A 13205-nucleotide genomic window follows, 5' to 3' on the forward strand; every position below is an offset into this window, starting at 1 on the left:
AAGAGACAATTTATTAAAACACAAGATTATCTGTACACATCGCAAGTTATTAAAAACACAAGCTTTTGACAACACAGCCAACTGTACTAAAAGCCTCTGTTAATAAACTCTAAAGTGCTATTTAATCTTAAGCTCTGTCTACACTAACTAGTTTGACCAAAATATGGCAGTGATATGCCCAAATATGGTAGTGACACTAACTAGTTTGGCCAAAATATGGCAGTGATATGCCCAAATATGGTAGTGATATGACATCATGTCCATATATATATATATATATATAACATTTTGTTGTCACATAAATTTGATAGTGTAGACAGAGCTTTAGAAATGATAGGAATGGTTAGTGTAAACAGAACTTTTGAGGAATGGTTATCTACACATATGCACTGAGAGTGAAACACAAGATTGAGGCTCATCCTACACCTGTACGTGAACACAATATACACTAAACTTGAATTAAAAGACTATGAAAACCTACTGTAGCAGCTTGTTGGCCTTTCTGGCAGGCTAGATGTAGCGGAGTTGATCCGTGGTAATCTGTGGCACACACTATTCCACCCTTTTTCATTAATGTTTCCATGATAGAAGAATGACCTGTAAAAGTTCAATTATAAATACTGGTAATATTAAGCTTTGTTTACACTATCAAACCAGTGTGATGTGCCCAAATATGGTAGTGATATGCTTAAATATGGTAGTGATATGACATCATCATGTCCATATATGGGCACATCACATTTGTTTGTCACATCAAATTTGATAGTGGAGACAGAGAGGGGATGGAATAATGGGGGATATTCTTTTTTTTTATATTATTATTTTTTTATTTTTATATCTTTTATAGATACAAAAAAAAGAAAAAAAGGGTATATTTTATTCTTATCCTACTAGGCTGTATAACCTCCCTATGATTTGTTGTTTTTGCATTCAAAACTCCTATAATCCTATTACATAAAATCTATCAATTTCATCAATATAGTGTAATACTGTAAATGGTAATGTTATATAATATTAATGACTATAAGTGTATAGGAAAATACTATAATCTATTATTTAGGATTATTTTGTGTGAAAACTATAAATTCTAAGGCCATTGTCCTGTAATGTGACCAGTCAACAACGTGTCGAAATCTTGCTTACAAATCATTAATAATTTTTCATTTGAACTTTTTATGACATCGTACTTAACACTGTAGTGTAAAAAACATAAACAGCTTGTTATGACGATATTACTTATGTTAAAAATCAATGTGAGCGCGTTCGTGCGTAGCACATCGATGTTCAATTGATTCGTTCGTACAGATCATTAATCATAAGCACACTTTACTTTACCATTAAATGTGTATTTTTTATTCGATCTTATCAAATAAACATACATAACCTTTAATGATCAATCTAGCAAAGCTAAAACGTTGGGGAAAAAATGATACGAAGGTGTGCAGTAGAACTCTATTAAGGGTAGACCCTCGGGACTCAACAAAGTGTCCTACCCTAGAGATGTCCTATTGGGTTTGACTGCAGACCCACGGGACCTAACAAAGTGTCCTACCCTAGAGATGTCCTATTGGGTTTGACTGCAGACCCACGGGACCTAACAAAGTGTCCTACCCTAGGGATGTCCTATTGGGTTTGGCTGTAGACCCTCGGGACCCAACAAAGTGCCCTACCCTAGGGATGTCCTATTGGGTTTGGCTGTAGACCCACGGGACCCAACAAAGTGTCCAACCCTAGGGATGTCCTATTGGGTTTGGCTGTAGACCCACGGGACCTAACAAAGTGTCCTACCCTAGGGGTGTCCTATTGGGTTTGGCTGTAGACCCACAGGACCCAACAAAGTGTCCTACCCTAGGGATGTCCTATTGGGTTTGGCTGTAGACCCACGGGACCCAACAAAGTGTCCTACCCTAGGGGTGTCCTATTGGGTTTGGCTGTAGACCCTCGGGACCCAACAAAGTGTCCTACCCTAGGGGTGTCCTATTGGGTTTGGCTGTAGACCCACGGGACCCAACAAAGTGTCCTAACGTAGGGATGTCCTATTGGCTTGGCTGTAGACCCTCGGGACCCAACAAAGTGTCCTACCCTAGGAATGTCTTATTGGGTTTGGCTGTAGACCCACAGGACCCAACAAAGTGTCCTACCCTAGGGGTGTCCTATTGGGTTTGGCTGTAGACCCACAGGACCCAACAAAGTGTCCTACCCTAGGGATGTCCTATTGGCTTGGCTGTAGACCCTCGGGACCCAACAAAGTGTCCTACCCTAGGGATGTCATATTGTGTTTGACTGTAGACCCACAGGACCCAACAAAGTGTCCTACCCTAGGGATGTCCTATTGGGTTTGGCTGTAGACCCTCGGGACCCAACAAAGTGTCCTACCCTAGGGATGTCCTATTGGGTTTGGCTGTAGACCCTCGGGACCCAACAAAGTGTCCTACCCTAGGGATGTCATATTGTGTTTGACTGTAGACCCACGGGACCCAACAAAGTGTCCTACCCTAGGGATGTCTTATTGGCTTTGACTGTAGACCCACGGGACCCAACAAAGTGTCCTACCCTAGTGATGTCCTATTGGGTTTGGCTGTAGACCCTCGGGACCCAACAAAGTGTCCTACCCTAGAGATGTCCTATTGGGTTTGACTGTAGACCCACGGGACCCAACAAAGTGTCCTACCCTAGGGATGTCCTATTGGCTTTGGCTGTAGACCCTCGGGACCCAACAAAGTGTCCTACCCTAGGGATGTCCTATTGGGTTTGGCTGTAGACCCTCGGGACCCAACAAAGTGTCCTACCCTAGGGATGTCCTATTGGGTTTGGCTGTAGACCCTCGGGACCCAACAAAGTGTCCTACCCTAGGGATGTCCTATTGGCTTTGACTGTAGACCCTCGGGACCCAACAAAGTGTCCTACCCTAGGGATGTCCTATTGGCTTTGGCTGTAGACCAACGGGACCCAACAAAGTGTCCAACCCTAGGGATGTCCTATTGGCTTGGCTGTAGACCCACGGGACCCAACAAAGTGTCCAACCCTAGGGATGTCCTATTGGCTTTGGCTGTAGACCCACGGGACCCAACAAAGTGTCCAACCCTAGGGATGTCCTATTGGGTTGGCTGTAGACCCTCGGGACCCAACAAAGTGTCCTACCCTAGGGATGTCTTATTGTGTTTGACTGTAGACCCACGGGACCCAACAAAGTGTCCTACCCTAGGGGTGTCCTATTGGGTTTGGCTGTAGACCCACGGGACCTAACAAAGTGTCCTACCCTAGGGATGTCCTATTGGCTTTGACTGTAGACCCTCGGGACCCAACAAAGTGTCCTACCCTAGGGGTGTCCTATTGGGTTGGCTGTAGACCCACGGGACCTAACAAAGTGTCCTACCCTAGGGATGTCCTATTGGGTTTGGCTGTAGACCCACGGGACCCAACAAAGTGTCCTACCCTAGGGATGTCCTATTGGGTTTAGCTGTAGACCCACAGGACCCAACAAAGTGTCCTACCCTAGGGATGTCCTATTGGGTTTTGGCTGTTGTGTACATATATGAAAGTGTCCCCTTAATAGAGATATCTCCTAAATAGGAGTGTCCAAATTAACCATCTTACATTTGAAAAAAAAAACATTTTAAACAATGTACTACGTCAAAATTCATGTTAAACCAAACGAGTGCGACTTTAAAATGCGAGAATAAGGTATGAATCGTACCGTACGATGCTGCCACGTGCAACGCTGTACATCCTCTATCATCCCTCGAGAAAGCAGTCACTGCTTTTGGGTCATTTCTTTTGCTAAAAAAAATAAAAATACGTCATTAATAAATTGAAATAAATATTGTCATTGGAAAATTCATAATTACAATATTCCTGTGGGTGCAGTAAAAAGAGAATACCATTTTTCATTTTAAAAGTATCTTTTATAAAATCACTTCAACCACAATATATTTATTACATCGACTGATGCCAACACCAAGGTTTAGGGGCTGGACTTGATTAGTTTTAACTATTTTTTAGCCCTTCCCTTGATATAATTATTATTATTTGTATGTTACAATGTTTACTTTATATTTATGGGTAAATAAAAGAAAGAAAGAAAGTAATATGCAAAATTAGTATAGCAATATACTCTTAATTTAAATTATATACTTTGTACAGAAAGTTAAACATTTGCATAAACGCAGGTGGTGGAGTAGGTGATATAATTTTTTAGCACCCGACTGAACTCTAACAACATTTCCCTAGTTAATATATGGGTATTAGTATTAATATCTACTATAATCAAATGTTGTTATTGTAAGATTTCTCAGGCAGAAAGAAGTGAAAAACAAGATTAGGGCGATAACAATCATATAAAGATACAATTACACTTGTATAACAACAACTTAAGAAAATACTTAATAATAATTTTATTTTTCTTCACTTCAAGTGTAAGAGATATATTATAACTCATTTATTGTGTTTTATATTCAATGACGGTTAAAAAAAACTGTAAACATCTTCTTTCTTTTTTATAACAATAAATTAAATCTGATTTTGAAGTGTAGGTTGTGATGTGATTAAACTAAATAACCTCATGTTCAATGTTCAAAACAACAAAATATTAATTGAAATGTTCACTAGTAAAAGATTTATTATTGCCAAGAGTTCAAACAGAGTGGTTTTTAATCATGTCGCAGAAAAAAATACTACTGTTAGTGTACGCCCTCTATCTTGGCGATGGCAACTCTGGTAGTTTTGCTAACAAGTCCTCGGAAATATACCGTGTAAATACTGCACCTCCCCATATTTTCCCACACTTACGCTACCAGAGGCCCACATGATAGATGAACTGATTGTGTGATGTGATACCTTTTTAAAAAAATTATTTTCACATCATCCAAAAAGAAATACATACAATAGGAGTCTAAAAAACTTGGACGTATCAGTGGCGGATACAGGATTTTGAAATAGGGAGGGGGGGGGCTGGTTCCAGAGTTTGATGTCCTACCTTTTGCATTAAAAGTTGTGAAATTTAGGGGGGTCCAGACCGGCTGGAAAAACGTTTCCATACCTAAATCTAGAGTCAAAAGGAGGAAAAATAAACATGACATACTTTGTGATAAGTTTTTCACATCGGTCACATCCGCATAATGGATGACACATTTCTTCAACAACATGTCCGTAATCTGTCGAGCCAATGTTTAGCAGTTTCTCTACTTTATCTAACCTTCCATGTCTTATCTCCTAAGAAATGGAAATAAACATGAGATATAAAGATAATTTCTTAAAAGACTTTTACATTTTTTTCTTGATTTTTTTACATTGTTAAGCGATATTGTATTTTTTTTTTACATTTGGCTACGAGTTATAAACCTGGTCAGTATTTTTGTATATTTTGGAAATAAAGAGAAAATAATAACAATAAACTCATAATAAAAAAACTTTACAAAATATGTTTTATTGTTCATTTAGGACACTGCTTCCTTTAAAAATGTATTGTCCTCCAAAAACATGAAAAATGAAGATAAAAAATCAGAATTTGAATAGGCCATTTTACAGTTTTCATAAATTTATCACTTCTGTAGAAAAAAAACCAACAAAAATAATTATTTCACTTATAAAAAGTTAATTTTAACCAAAAATCATTGGCTGGCAGCCAATTTGACTATTTTCTTTGCTTTAAATTACATTTTTCTTCAGGTAAACAATTTTTTTTCAATCCAGTTTTTGGTCTAAATTAAAAAATGTTATGTGACATTATAATGGCATATCCAACAAAAATTGTGAAAAAAACATTTTAGGGGGACAATATATCTTTAACTAACAAAAATGTTATTCAAACAAAAATTCAAATACAAAAGTACTGCTTTTATAGAGGGCGGCATTATCAATTTGACAATCTTCAAACAGTGCAAATACTTACTTCAAACAGGAGTTCTATTGAGGGTGTGTCATCACCATCGTAGGAGTCATTTCTAGGCCATATAGAGCCCATATTAGTAGGACTCATACTGAATATAGAGAGTGTGGAACTAGCAGGCCCAATGGGTAAACCATTCATGTCTCCTGATCTAACATGTTCTACAGCTGCCTCGACAGATGCTAAATAAAAACTGTAAAAAAGAAGAAAAACTTTATAAATATGTTTGTTTGGTCGACTTTCGAGAAGTTGTTCTACCACCAGAACTGTAGTGAATGAGAGACTTGAACCTGTGCCAATTTCTAAGACTATGGTATGCAGTACTCCTGCCATAACCTCTCAGCCAAAATAGGAAGATATTTCAGCAATCCTGAAGACATAATACATTTTGAAAAAGTTAAGTTTTTAAAAAAATACAAACCCAAATTCATCGTTGTGAATACTTGAAAATCTAAAATTATGTAAGTATGCCAAGTTGGTAAGCCAGTTGGGTACTTCAGATTTAACAACTAAAAACACCAAAATGGGAAGGAGGTCGTCGGATGACAGAACGGCAGATGATTCTAAAAGATAAATTGTGAAAACATTGTGATTGTGTTTTAAACTTAACTTACAAGTAATGAAAGAGTTTACTCAGAAAATCGTTAAGTTTAGAGAAATGCATATTTTGCGTGGCAAAGCCAATATTGGTAGTTAATACACAGCTGTGTTTAGGGAAAATCTTTCAGCTTGTGGTGCACCACGATGGTGTTTTTACCTGAAGAGGTTGGTTTTGTTTTCATATTTGGTTGGCTAAGGCCCATAATCGTCCTCCTTAAACAATGCAGCTTCTCTAGAGGCGTCTTGCAGTGGTTCATGTTCGTTAACTCTCTACGTGCACGAGGAACATTCATCGTGAACTCGCTACGAATACCAAGATGTTTCACTTGCAGTTCTGATAAATTGCGGGTAGTCTTGTTAAGAGCTGCATCCTAAGAAACAAAATAAGAAATCTTAAATTCTTTTTACTATTAAAAACACATTTACAATTTAGCAAAACCAGACCTAGGCTGTAAAGAATGTTAGTGAGAGAGCGTTTATTGTACAGTACGTCGTGTATTTATATAGTAATATACACAGGTGGTATTCAAATATACACAGGTGGTATTCAAATTAACTACAGTATAGCGCCACCATATTACAGCTCAATGGTATTGTGAGAGTCAACTAAACTTTAAAATTTAAGAATAAAATTGCTTTAAAATAAATCTAAAATTTGTAACATAAGCAATTGATATGGAAGACTGGTACCATTATGAAAAAGAGAGAGATTTGTCTGTACCTACACATATCTAAAGCTCTGTCTACACTATCAAACTTTATATAATGTGCCCATAATATGGACACGATGACATCATATAACTACCATATTTGGGGATATCACTACCATATTTAAGCATATCACTACCATATTTGGGCAAATCAAACTTTTTTTGTCAAACTACTTTGATAGTGTAGACAGAGCTTAGATTTAAATAACATTCATAATTTTGGACCTCTTAGTGAAATCAGTAAATAAATAATAATAAAATTCAAACCCAGAAAAAAAAAACTTACGTCATTTGCAAATAGACTGCTCAACACTTTGAATACTTTCTTATAAACACTATGCATCACATATGTTTCCATAGCAACTTTGAGAAGATCGAGGTATGCTTTATCTTGCTTTACCGTTTTCCTCTGAAATTAAAAGTCACACGATTAATACTAAGACGAATATAAAAGCAAATTACGAGAAAAAGAAAAACAAAATCCAGTAGCTTATCGGAGTACATACTTTAAAAAGTCAAATTTTCAATAAGATTATCATTTTAACAGATTTCGTCTCTATCTGTCAACAACCTAAACATGTCAAAGGTCAAACTATGACTTCTATAAATATTATACTTACCAATCCAGGGTCTCTAAGTGCTGTCCGCATTGCTTTTGTAAATATTGTATTAGTTTCATCAATGATGTGTCGTAAGTTAGTGGAATGCTGGGTAGGGTAGAAGTTATGCAATAAATCATTGACTTGCTTTTCACAAGATTTACTGACTGCAATGAAAAAAAAAATGATTTCATTTTAAAATAATGAAGAAAGAAAGAAATATGGAAAAAGATATCACTTCAAAACTGTAGAAAAAAACCTATTTAAAAATAATAATATTTTTAAAGTAGTGGTATTACAGCTTAGTGTATGACATGCTTGCTTACCAATCCCAGCAAGGTATTTGGTTCAAGTCCTAACATAGTCCCAGGATTTTTCTAACAGCCAATTCAGCACCATTACCTAAGCCTCATATGAGGCTTAAAGCTCTGTCTACACTATCAAACTAGTTTGACAAAAAAAATGTGATATGCTCAAATATGATAGTGATATGCTCAAATATGGTAGTGATATGACATCATCATGTCCATATATGGGCACATCACATTTTTTTCACATAAAGTTTGATAGTGTAAACAGAGCTTTAGAAAGCATGGATTCTACATCCTGTAATTGCCGAGTAATGTATTTGCTGTTGATTGTGTAAAAAAATACCTTTGTACCTTTGTTTCCCCATAAATATTCTGCACAATCTTCATAATTTTCCAGATTTGTTGTGATGGGATCTTCAACAACATCTGCATTAATAAAAACAAACACAAGTAAATGAATGCTCGCTATTTAAAGCTTTTATTTATAAAACATAAATGTCACTTTTTAGACAAATTCTGCTCATATAAATCATATATCATTATTCATTTAGAAACGTCACATATGATTGTCAATAGCAACTGTCACCTATATCCAGATCTTTCACATTTCACATGTTCTTTATTTTTTCACTGAAACATAGAATTTGTTATGTTAACGAAGTATTCAATATGTCGCACAAAATGTATTAATACTTATATAGATTTTGTTAATCAGAGAAGCAGAAACTGGTCTCCACTATTATTCTATATCTTAAATTTTACTTAATATGTCAATATTTGTATGTAGCATATTATGTGATATACTGACCTGTTCCCCCTTCTAATAGTCGGTCCAAACAGAATACTTTAAAACTTTCATCACGACTGTTGAAATACGTTTCTTCAAACAAAACTTTAACCTGAAAAGTAAGCAAAGATGTAAATTGCGATCAATAAAGATAACAATGATGATGATGTTGATGATGATGATGATTATGGTGATGATATTGATGATATTGATGATGATATTGAGGATGATGATGATATTGATAATGATGGTGTTGTTGTTGATGATGATGATGATGATGATGATGATGATGATGATGATGATATTGATGATGATATTGATGATGATAATGATGATTATGATGATGATTATGATGATGATATTGATGATGATGGTGATATTGATGATAGTGATGATATTGTTGATGATGATATTTATAATGATGATGATGATATTGATGATGACATTGATGATGATGATATTGATGATGACATTTTTGATGATGATATTGATGATGATGACAATTATGATGATGATGATGATGATGATGATGATATTGATAATGATGATGAATCAATGATAGGACAAATAGAATGTACATTCTCATCAGATAGCTTAAACTTAAACCAATGATGAAAGTGATAGTAACGTAGTAGAAAATAAAAAACAAAAACAAAACTAGTACACTACACTACCTTCCTTTCATCTTTGAATCCAGAACTTGTTTGAATATAGTCACCAATAAAATGTACTGTCTGGAATAATAAAAACAACAAGTTCTCAAAAATGTATATACAGTATATTATTTGTCAAAAATTGTTGAGAAAAAAAACATTTGTCAATACAGTCAACTCTCCCGAATACCGGAATCTCTGGAAACTGGAAATTCTCAAAAAAACAGGGGGAAAAGGTCCCAAACTCTTGTTACCATTAAAAACACTTGGAATACTAGACTTTCCAGAAAACCAGACATACCAAAAAAAAAACAGGAAATATATAAAATGTACAATATTTAAATTTTAATAAATTTCTCATTTATTAATTTATTCAACTTTGGGTAGCTCTAACAGCTGTACAGCTGACTTGAAGAGGCCCTCTTAAAAACAATACAAAAATATACAGACGACATTCAAACATAGAGATACAAGGGCATTCATAAAAGTTAAAATTCTCATACAGATTTTAAAAGTTAAAATTCATACATGTACAATAAATTAGAGAAATGTTTAATTAAAATTCATTAAAAAATAAAACGTTCATATAAAAGGACATTGGTACCAAAAATTATTGCTTATCTTTGAGACATAACTTTAACTTGGTTTTAAAATCAGAATAAGATATATTGCATTTAAGGGGGAGAGATATTGTATGTATGTATTTTATTGTCGCATGTGACAATCATTATTTTTATTTTCGATAAACGTACTGTAGTATGGCTATCAATATTCCTCTACAATAGTTATATATTGATTTTCTTTCAACTGATAACATAATGTCTCTGTTACTGTTAATAATGAAAATTATCCCAAGACAATGTTTTGTAAATTTGTTTGGAAACCAAACGGTACCAGCAACATTCAAAATACGGATGTGTGTCTAGTCAAAGATAAATAATCCACCAGAAGGCATGAAAAAACTACCGGAAAAACACTGGTACCGCTAATAATTAGAAAGATAATAATTTTTTAAAGATGTATTGTCCCCAAAAACATGAAAAATGAAGATTGATAAAATCAGACTTTAAATAGGCCATTTTGCAGTCTTTAAAAAGTTATTCTCTTCTGTAAAAAAAAACCAAAAAAAAATTATTTCACTTATAAAAAGACAAACAACGCGGTTAATTTCAACCAAAAACCATTGTCTGACAGACAATTTTTATGCTTTAAATTACATTTTTTTTCAGCTAAATCATTTTTTTTTTTGGATCCACTATTACGTGACATTAAAATGGCATATTCAACAACAAATTTGAAAAAATAATATTTTTTAGAGGGACAATATATCTAATTACTGTAATGACAATGTACTTACTTTTCCACTTGCCGTGAGATAAAGTGTTTCCTTTCCAAGTGTTGATGGCCTTAGAATGTGGTTTTCGTAATCAGTGATTGTTAAAGAGAGCCTTGAAAATACACCAGATCGTGGAATGCAGATCTAAACAAAATGTTTAAAGGTTTGTCCACACTATCAAACTTCATGTGACAAAAAAATTTGATGTGCCCATATATGGACAGGATGATGTCATATCACTGCCATATGTGGGCATATCGCTACCATATTTTTTTGTCAAACTAGTTTGGTAGTGTAGACAGAGCTTTAGAAACTGATAATTGTGTACACACACACACATGAGTTGTGGAATAGGAACATACATGTACATTTACATTGTTATAACAGATAAGATAAAAAAAAAGATAAATAAGACCACTTAGGGTCTGTTTCTGCTGCATAACGAAAATTAACCGTTTATTTTAAAATGGAACAAGACCGCGTTTCTGCTCAATTTATGCTCCGAAATAACCGGTTAAATCAATGGGTGGAATTACCCAAAATTTTACCGCCGTGTAGTTGACTCGGGGTCAGCAGCTGTCAATCAAATAACCATTTTGTGTTGCAGCTAAAAGTTGCCCAGCGATAACCGGTAAAATGGCGTTCTAACACCGAATTGAATGGGTGTTTTTAACCGGTTATTTTGCACTGCCTTTTAACCACAAATTTGTCCTGTTTCTGCTCCCAAGAAAATGGAGTTAATTTATTCACACCGATTTTAACCGGTTATTTTTATGCAGCAGAAACAGGCCCTTAATGCAACTGGGTATAAGTGGTATAACAAAGCTTGCTTTTGTTTTCCCAGGAAAGTAATTTCAGTCTTCCTTGACTCAGTCGGTTCTATTGTTTCTTACCATACATTTTATTGCGTTTGTTTTTAAATGTATTTTGGCAAAAAAGAATAATTATTATGTTACTATTTTTAAAAATCATTATGTTGTAATGTCTTCGTAATATTAATCTGTCTTTATTTATTAATTTTAGTGATTAATTATCTAGAAATATTAAAGTGGAATTGTACAGAATCTTTATCTGATTACAGGTTAAAATGAAAGTGTTTCTATGCGGAAAGCATTTAAAACAAAGGTCAATGGTCAAAGTAGTTCCTCCATGAGTATGCTGAAGCCCTATCTACACTATCAAACTAGTGTGACAAAAAAGTGTAATGTGCCCAAATATGGTAGTGATATGACACCATCATGTTCATATATGGGCACATCACATTTTTTTTTCACATAAAGTTTGATAGTGTAGACAGAGCTTTTGATTTTTTTTACAATACTTTTTAAATAGTTTGGAACATCTTCAACAAAGTGAATTAATTTATATTAATTATATATACATATTGTCCACTCTGCATGTGGTTTTGAGGACAATGGATCATAAAGGTATAAAATTAGATAATGGTTAGGTTGATTTATTTTTATCTATCTAGAACAAGTTTAGTATCAGTGGTAACTGTTCTACAAACCATCCATCTCGATTCTGCTGCTCTGTCGTACAAGTGCTTGTGCTTATTTAGCAGGGTTCGATAAAATTTATTTTCAGATATATCTTCATCGTATGCATCCATCTTGTTGTTTGCATAATCATTCTGTGTGTGATACAAAACATAAAAAGTTTTATCTGCATCTACTAAAAAATTGTAATAGCCTAGCCTAGATTACTATTCCACCACTAGCTAGTTAGCCTGCGGAAAGTTAGACTAGGCCCCTAGGTTTAGTCTAGAAAAGAGCACATACCTACTAGACAGGCCTGGCCTCAATAGGCTAGAGAGGGCTCTAATAAGTAAATAAAGAGCCTCATTTCATCAACACACTAATTAAATAACTAACACTCATCAACTACTAGTACTACTGTACTAGCCTAGGCCTACTTACTAGGCTAGGGCCTAGGCCCAGCAGGACCTCTAACAAACTAGTTTAGGCCTAGCTAAGCTACCTAACCCTAGAATTAAATATATAGAGAGGTAAGATGAAGTACAATCAGTATTTTCATTCGTGGTAGTAAACAATATAAAGCTAACCTTATCTCGCATAAGTTAATTTAGGCCTAGGCTAGGGCTAGTAAATATCGCCGTGGTGTGCTGCTTCTGCTGTCTGCGTAAAATTGAATGTCAATCAACGTTTTGCGCCTAAAAGTAACACATCGTTTATCGTCCATAAAACGCGTTTGTAATTGAAGTGAAATTTCCAAACCGTTCAAAAACTCACATCGCCGTCCAAATACGGTGTTGTATTGGTCCATTAAATCAGGGAGTTATAAAATTATTTACAAATTTTA

At 34.9% G+C, this 13205-nt stretch overlaps 1 protein-coding gene across 2 annotated transcripts in view; it reads right to left on the reverse strand.

The window, feature by feature from the left end:
* The window catches only part of LOC144850174 (ankyrin repeat domain-containing protein 27-like), a 51910-nt gene extending 38892 nt beyond the window's left edge, over positions 1-13018 (reverse strand). For both annotated transcript variants that reach the window (XM_078707402.1, XM_078707401.1), the window contains exons 1-14: positions 12949-13018; positions 12394-12516; positions 10905-11027; positions 9569-9628; positions 8916-9006; positions 8459-8533; positions 7818-7963; positions 7484-7606; positions 6645-6858; positions 6309-6450; positions 5891-6080; positions 5081-5211; positions 3698-3780; positions 482-597 (exon numbers count right to left, since the gene is read on the reverse strand). In XM_078707402.1, the coding sequence (XP_078563528.1) occupies positions 482-597; positions 3698-3780; positions 5081-5211; positions 5891-6080; positions 6309-6450; positions 6645-6858; positions 7484-7606; positions 7818-7963; positions 8459-8533; positions 8916-9006; positions 9569-9628; positions 10905-11027; positions 12394-12516; positions 12949-12960 (1629 nt within the window). In that variant the 5' untranslated portion in view covers positions 12961-13018. The remainder of the gene's footprint in view (positions 1-481; positions 598-3697; positions 3781-5080; positions 5212-5890; positions 6081-6308; positions 6451-6644; positions 6859-7483; positions 7607-7817; positions 7964-8458; positions 8534-8915; positions 9007-9568; positions 9629-10904; positions 11028-12393; positions 12517-12948) is intronic.
* Positions 13019-13205: the final 187 nt, after the last annotated feature.

Source organism: Antedon bifida, chromosome 8, assembly GCF_963402885.1.
Source record: "Antedon bifida chromosome 8, ecAntBifi1.1, whole genome shotgun sequence".
NCBI classification, from domain to species: Eukaryota; Metazoa; Echinodermata; class Crinoidea; order Comatulida; family Antedonidae; genus Antedon; species Antedon bifida.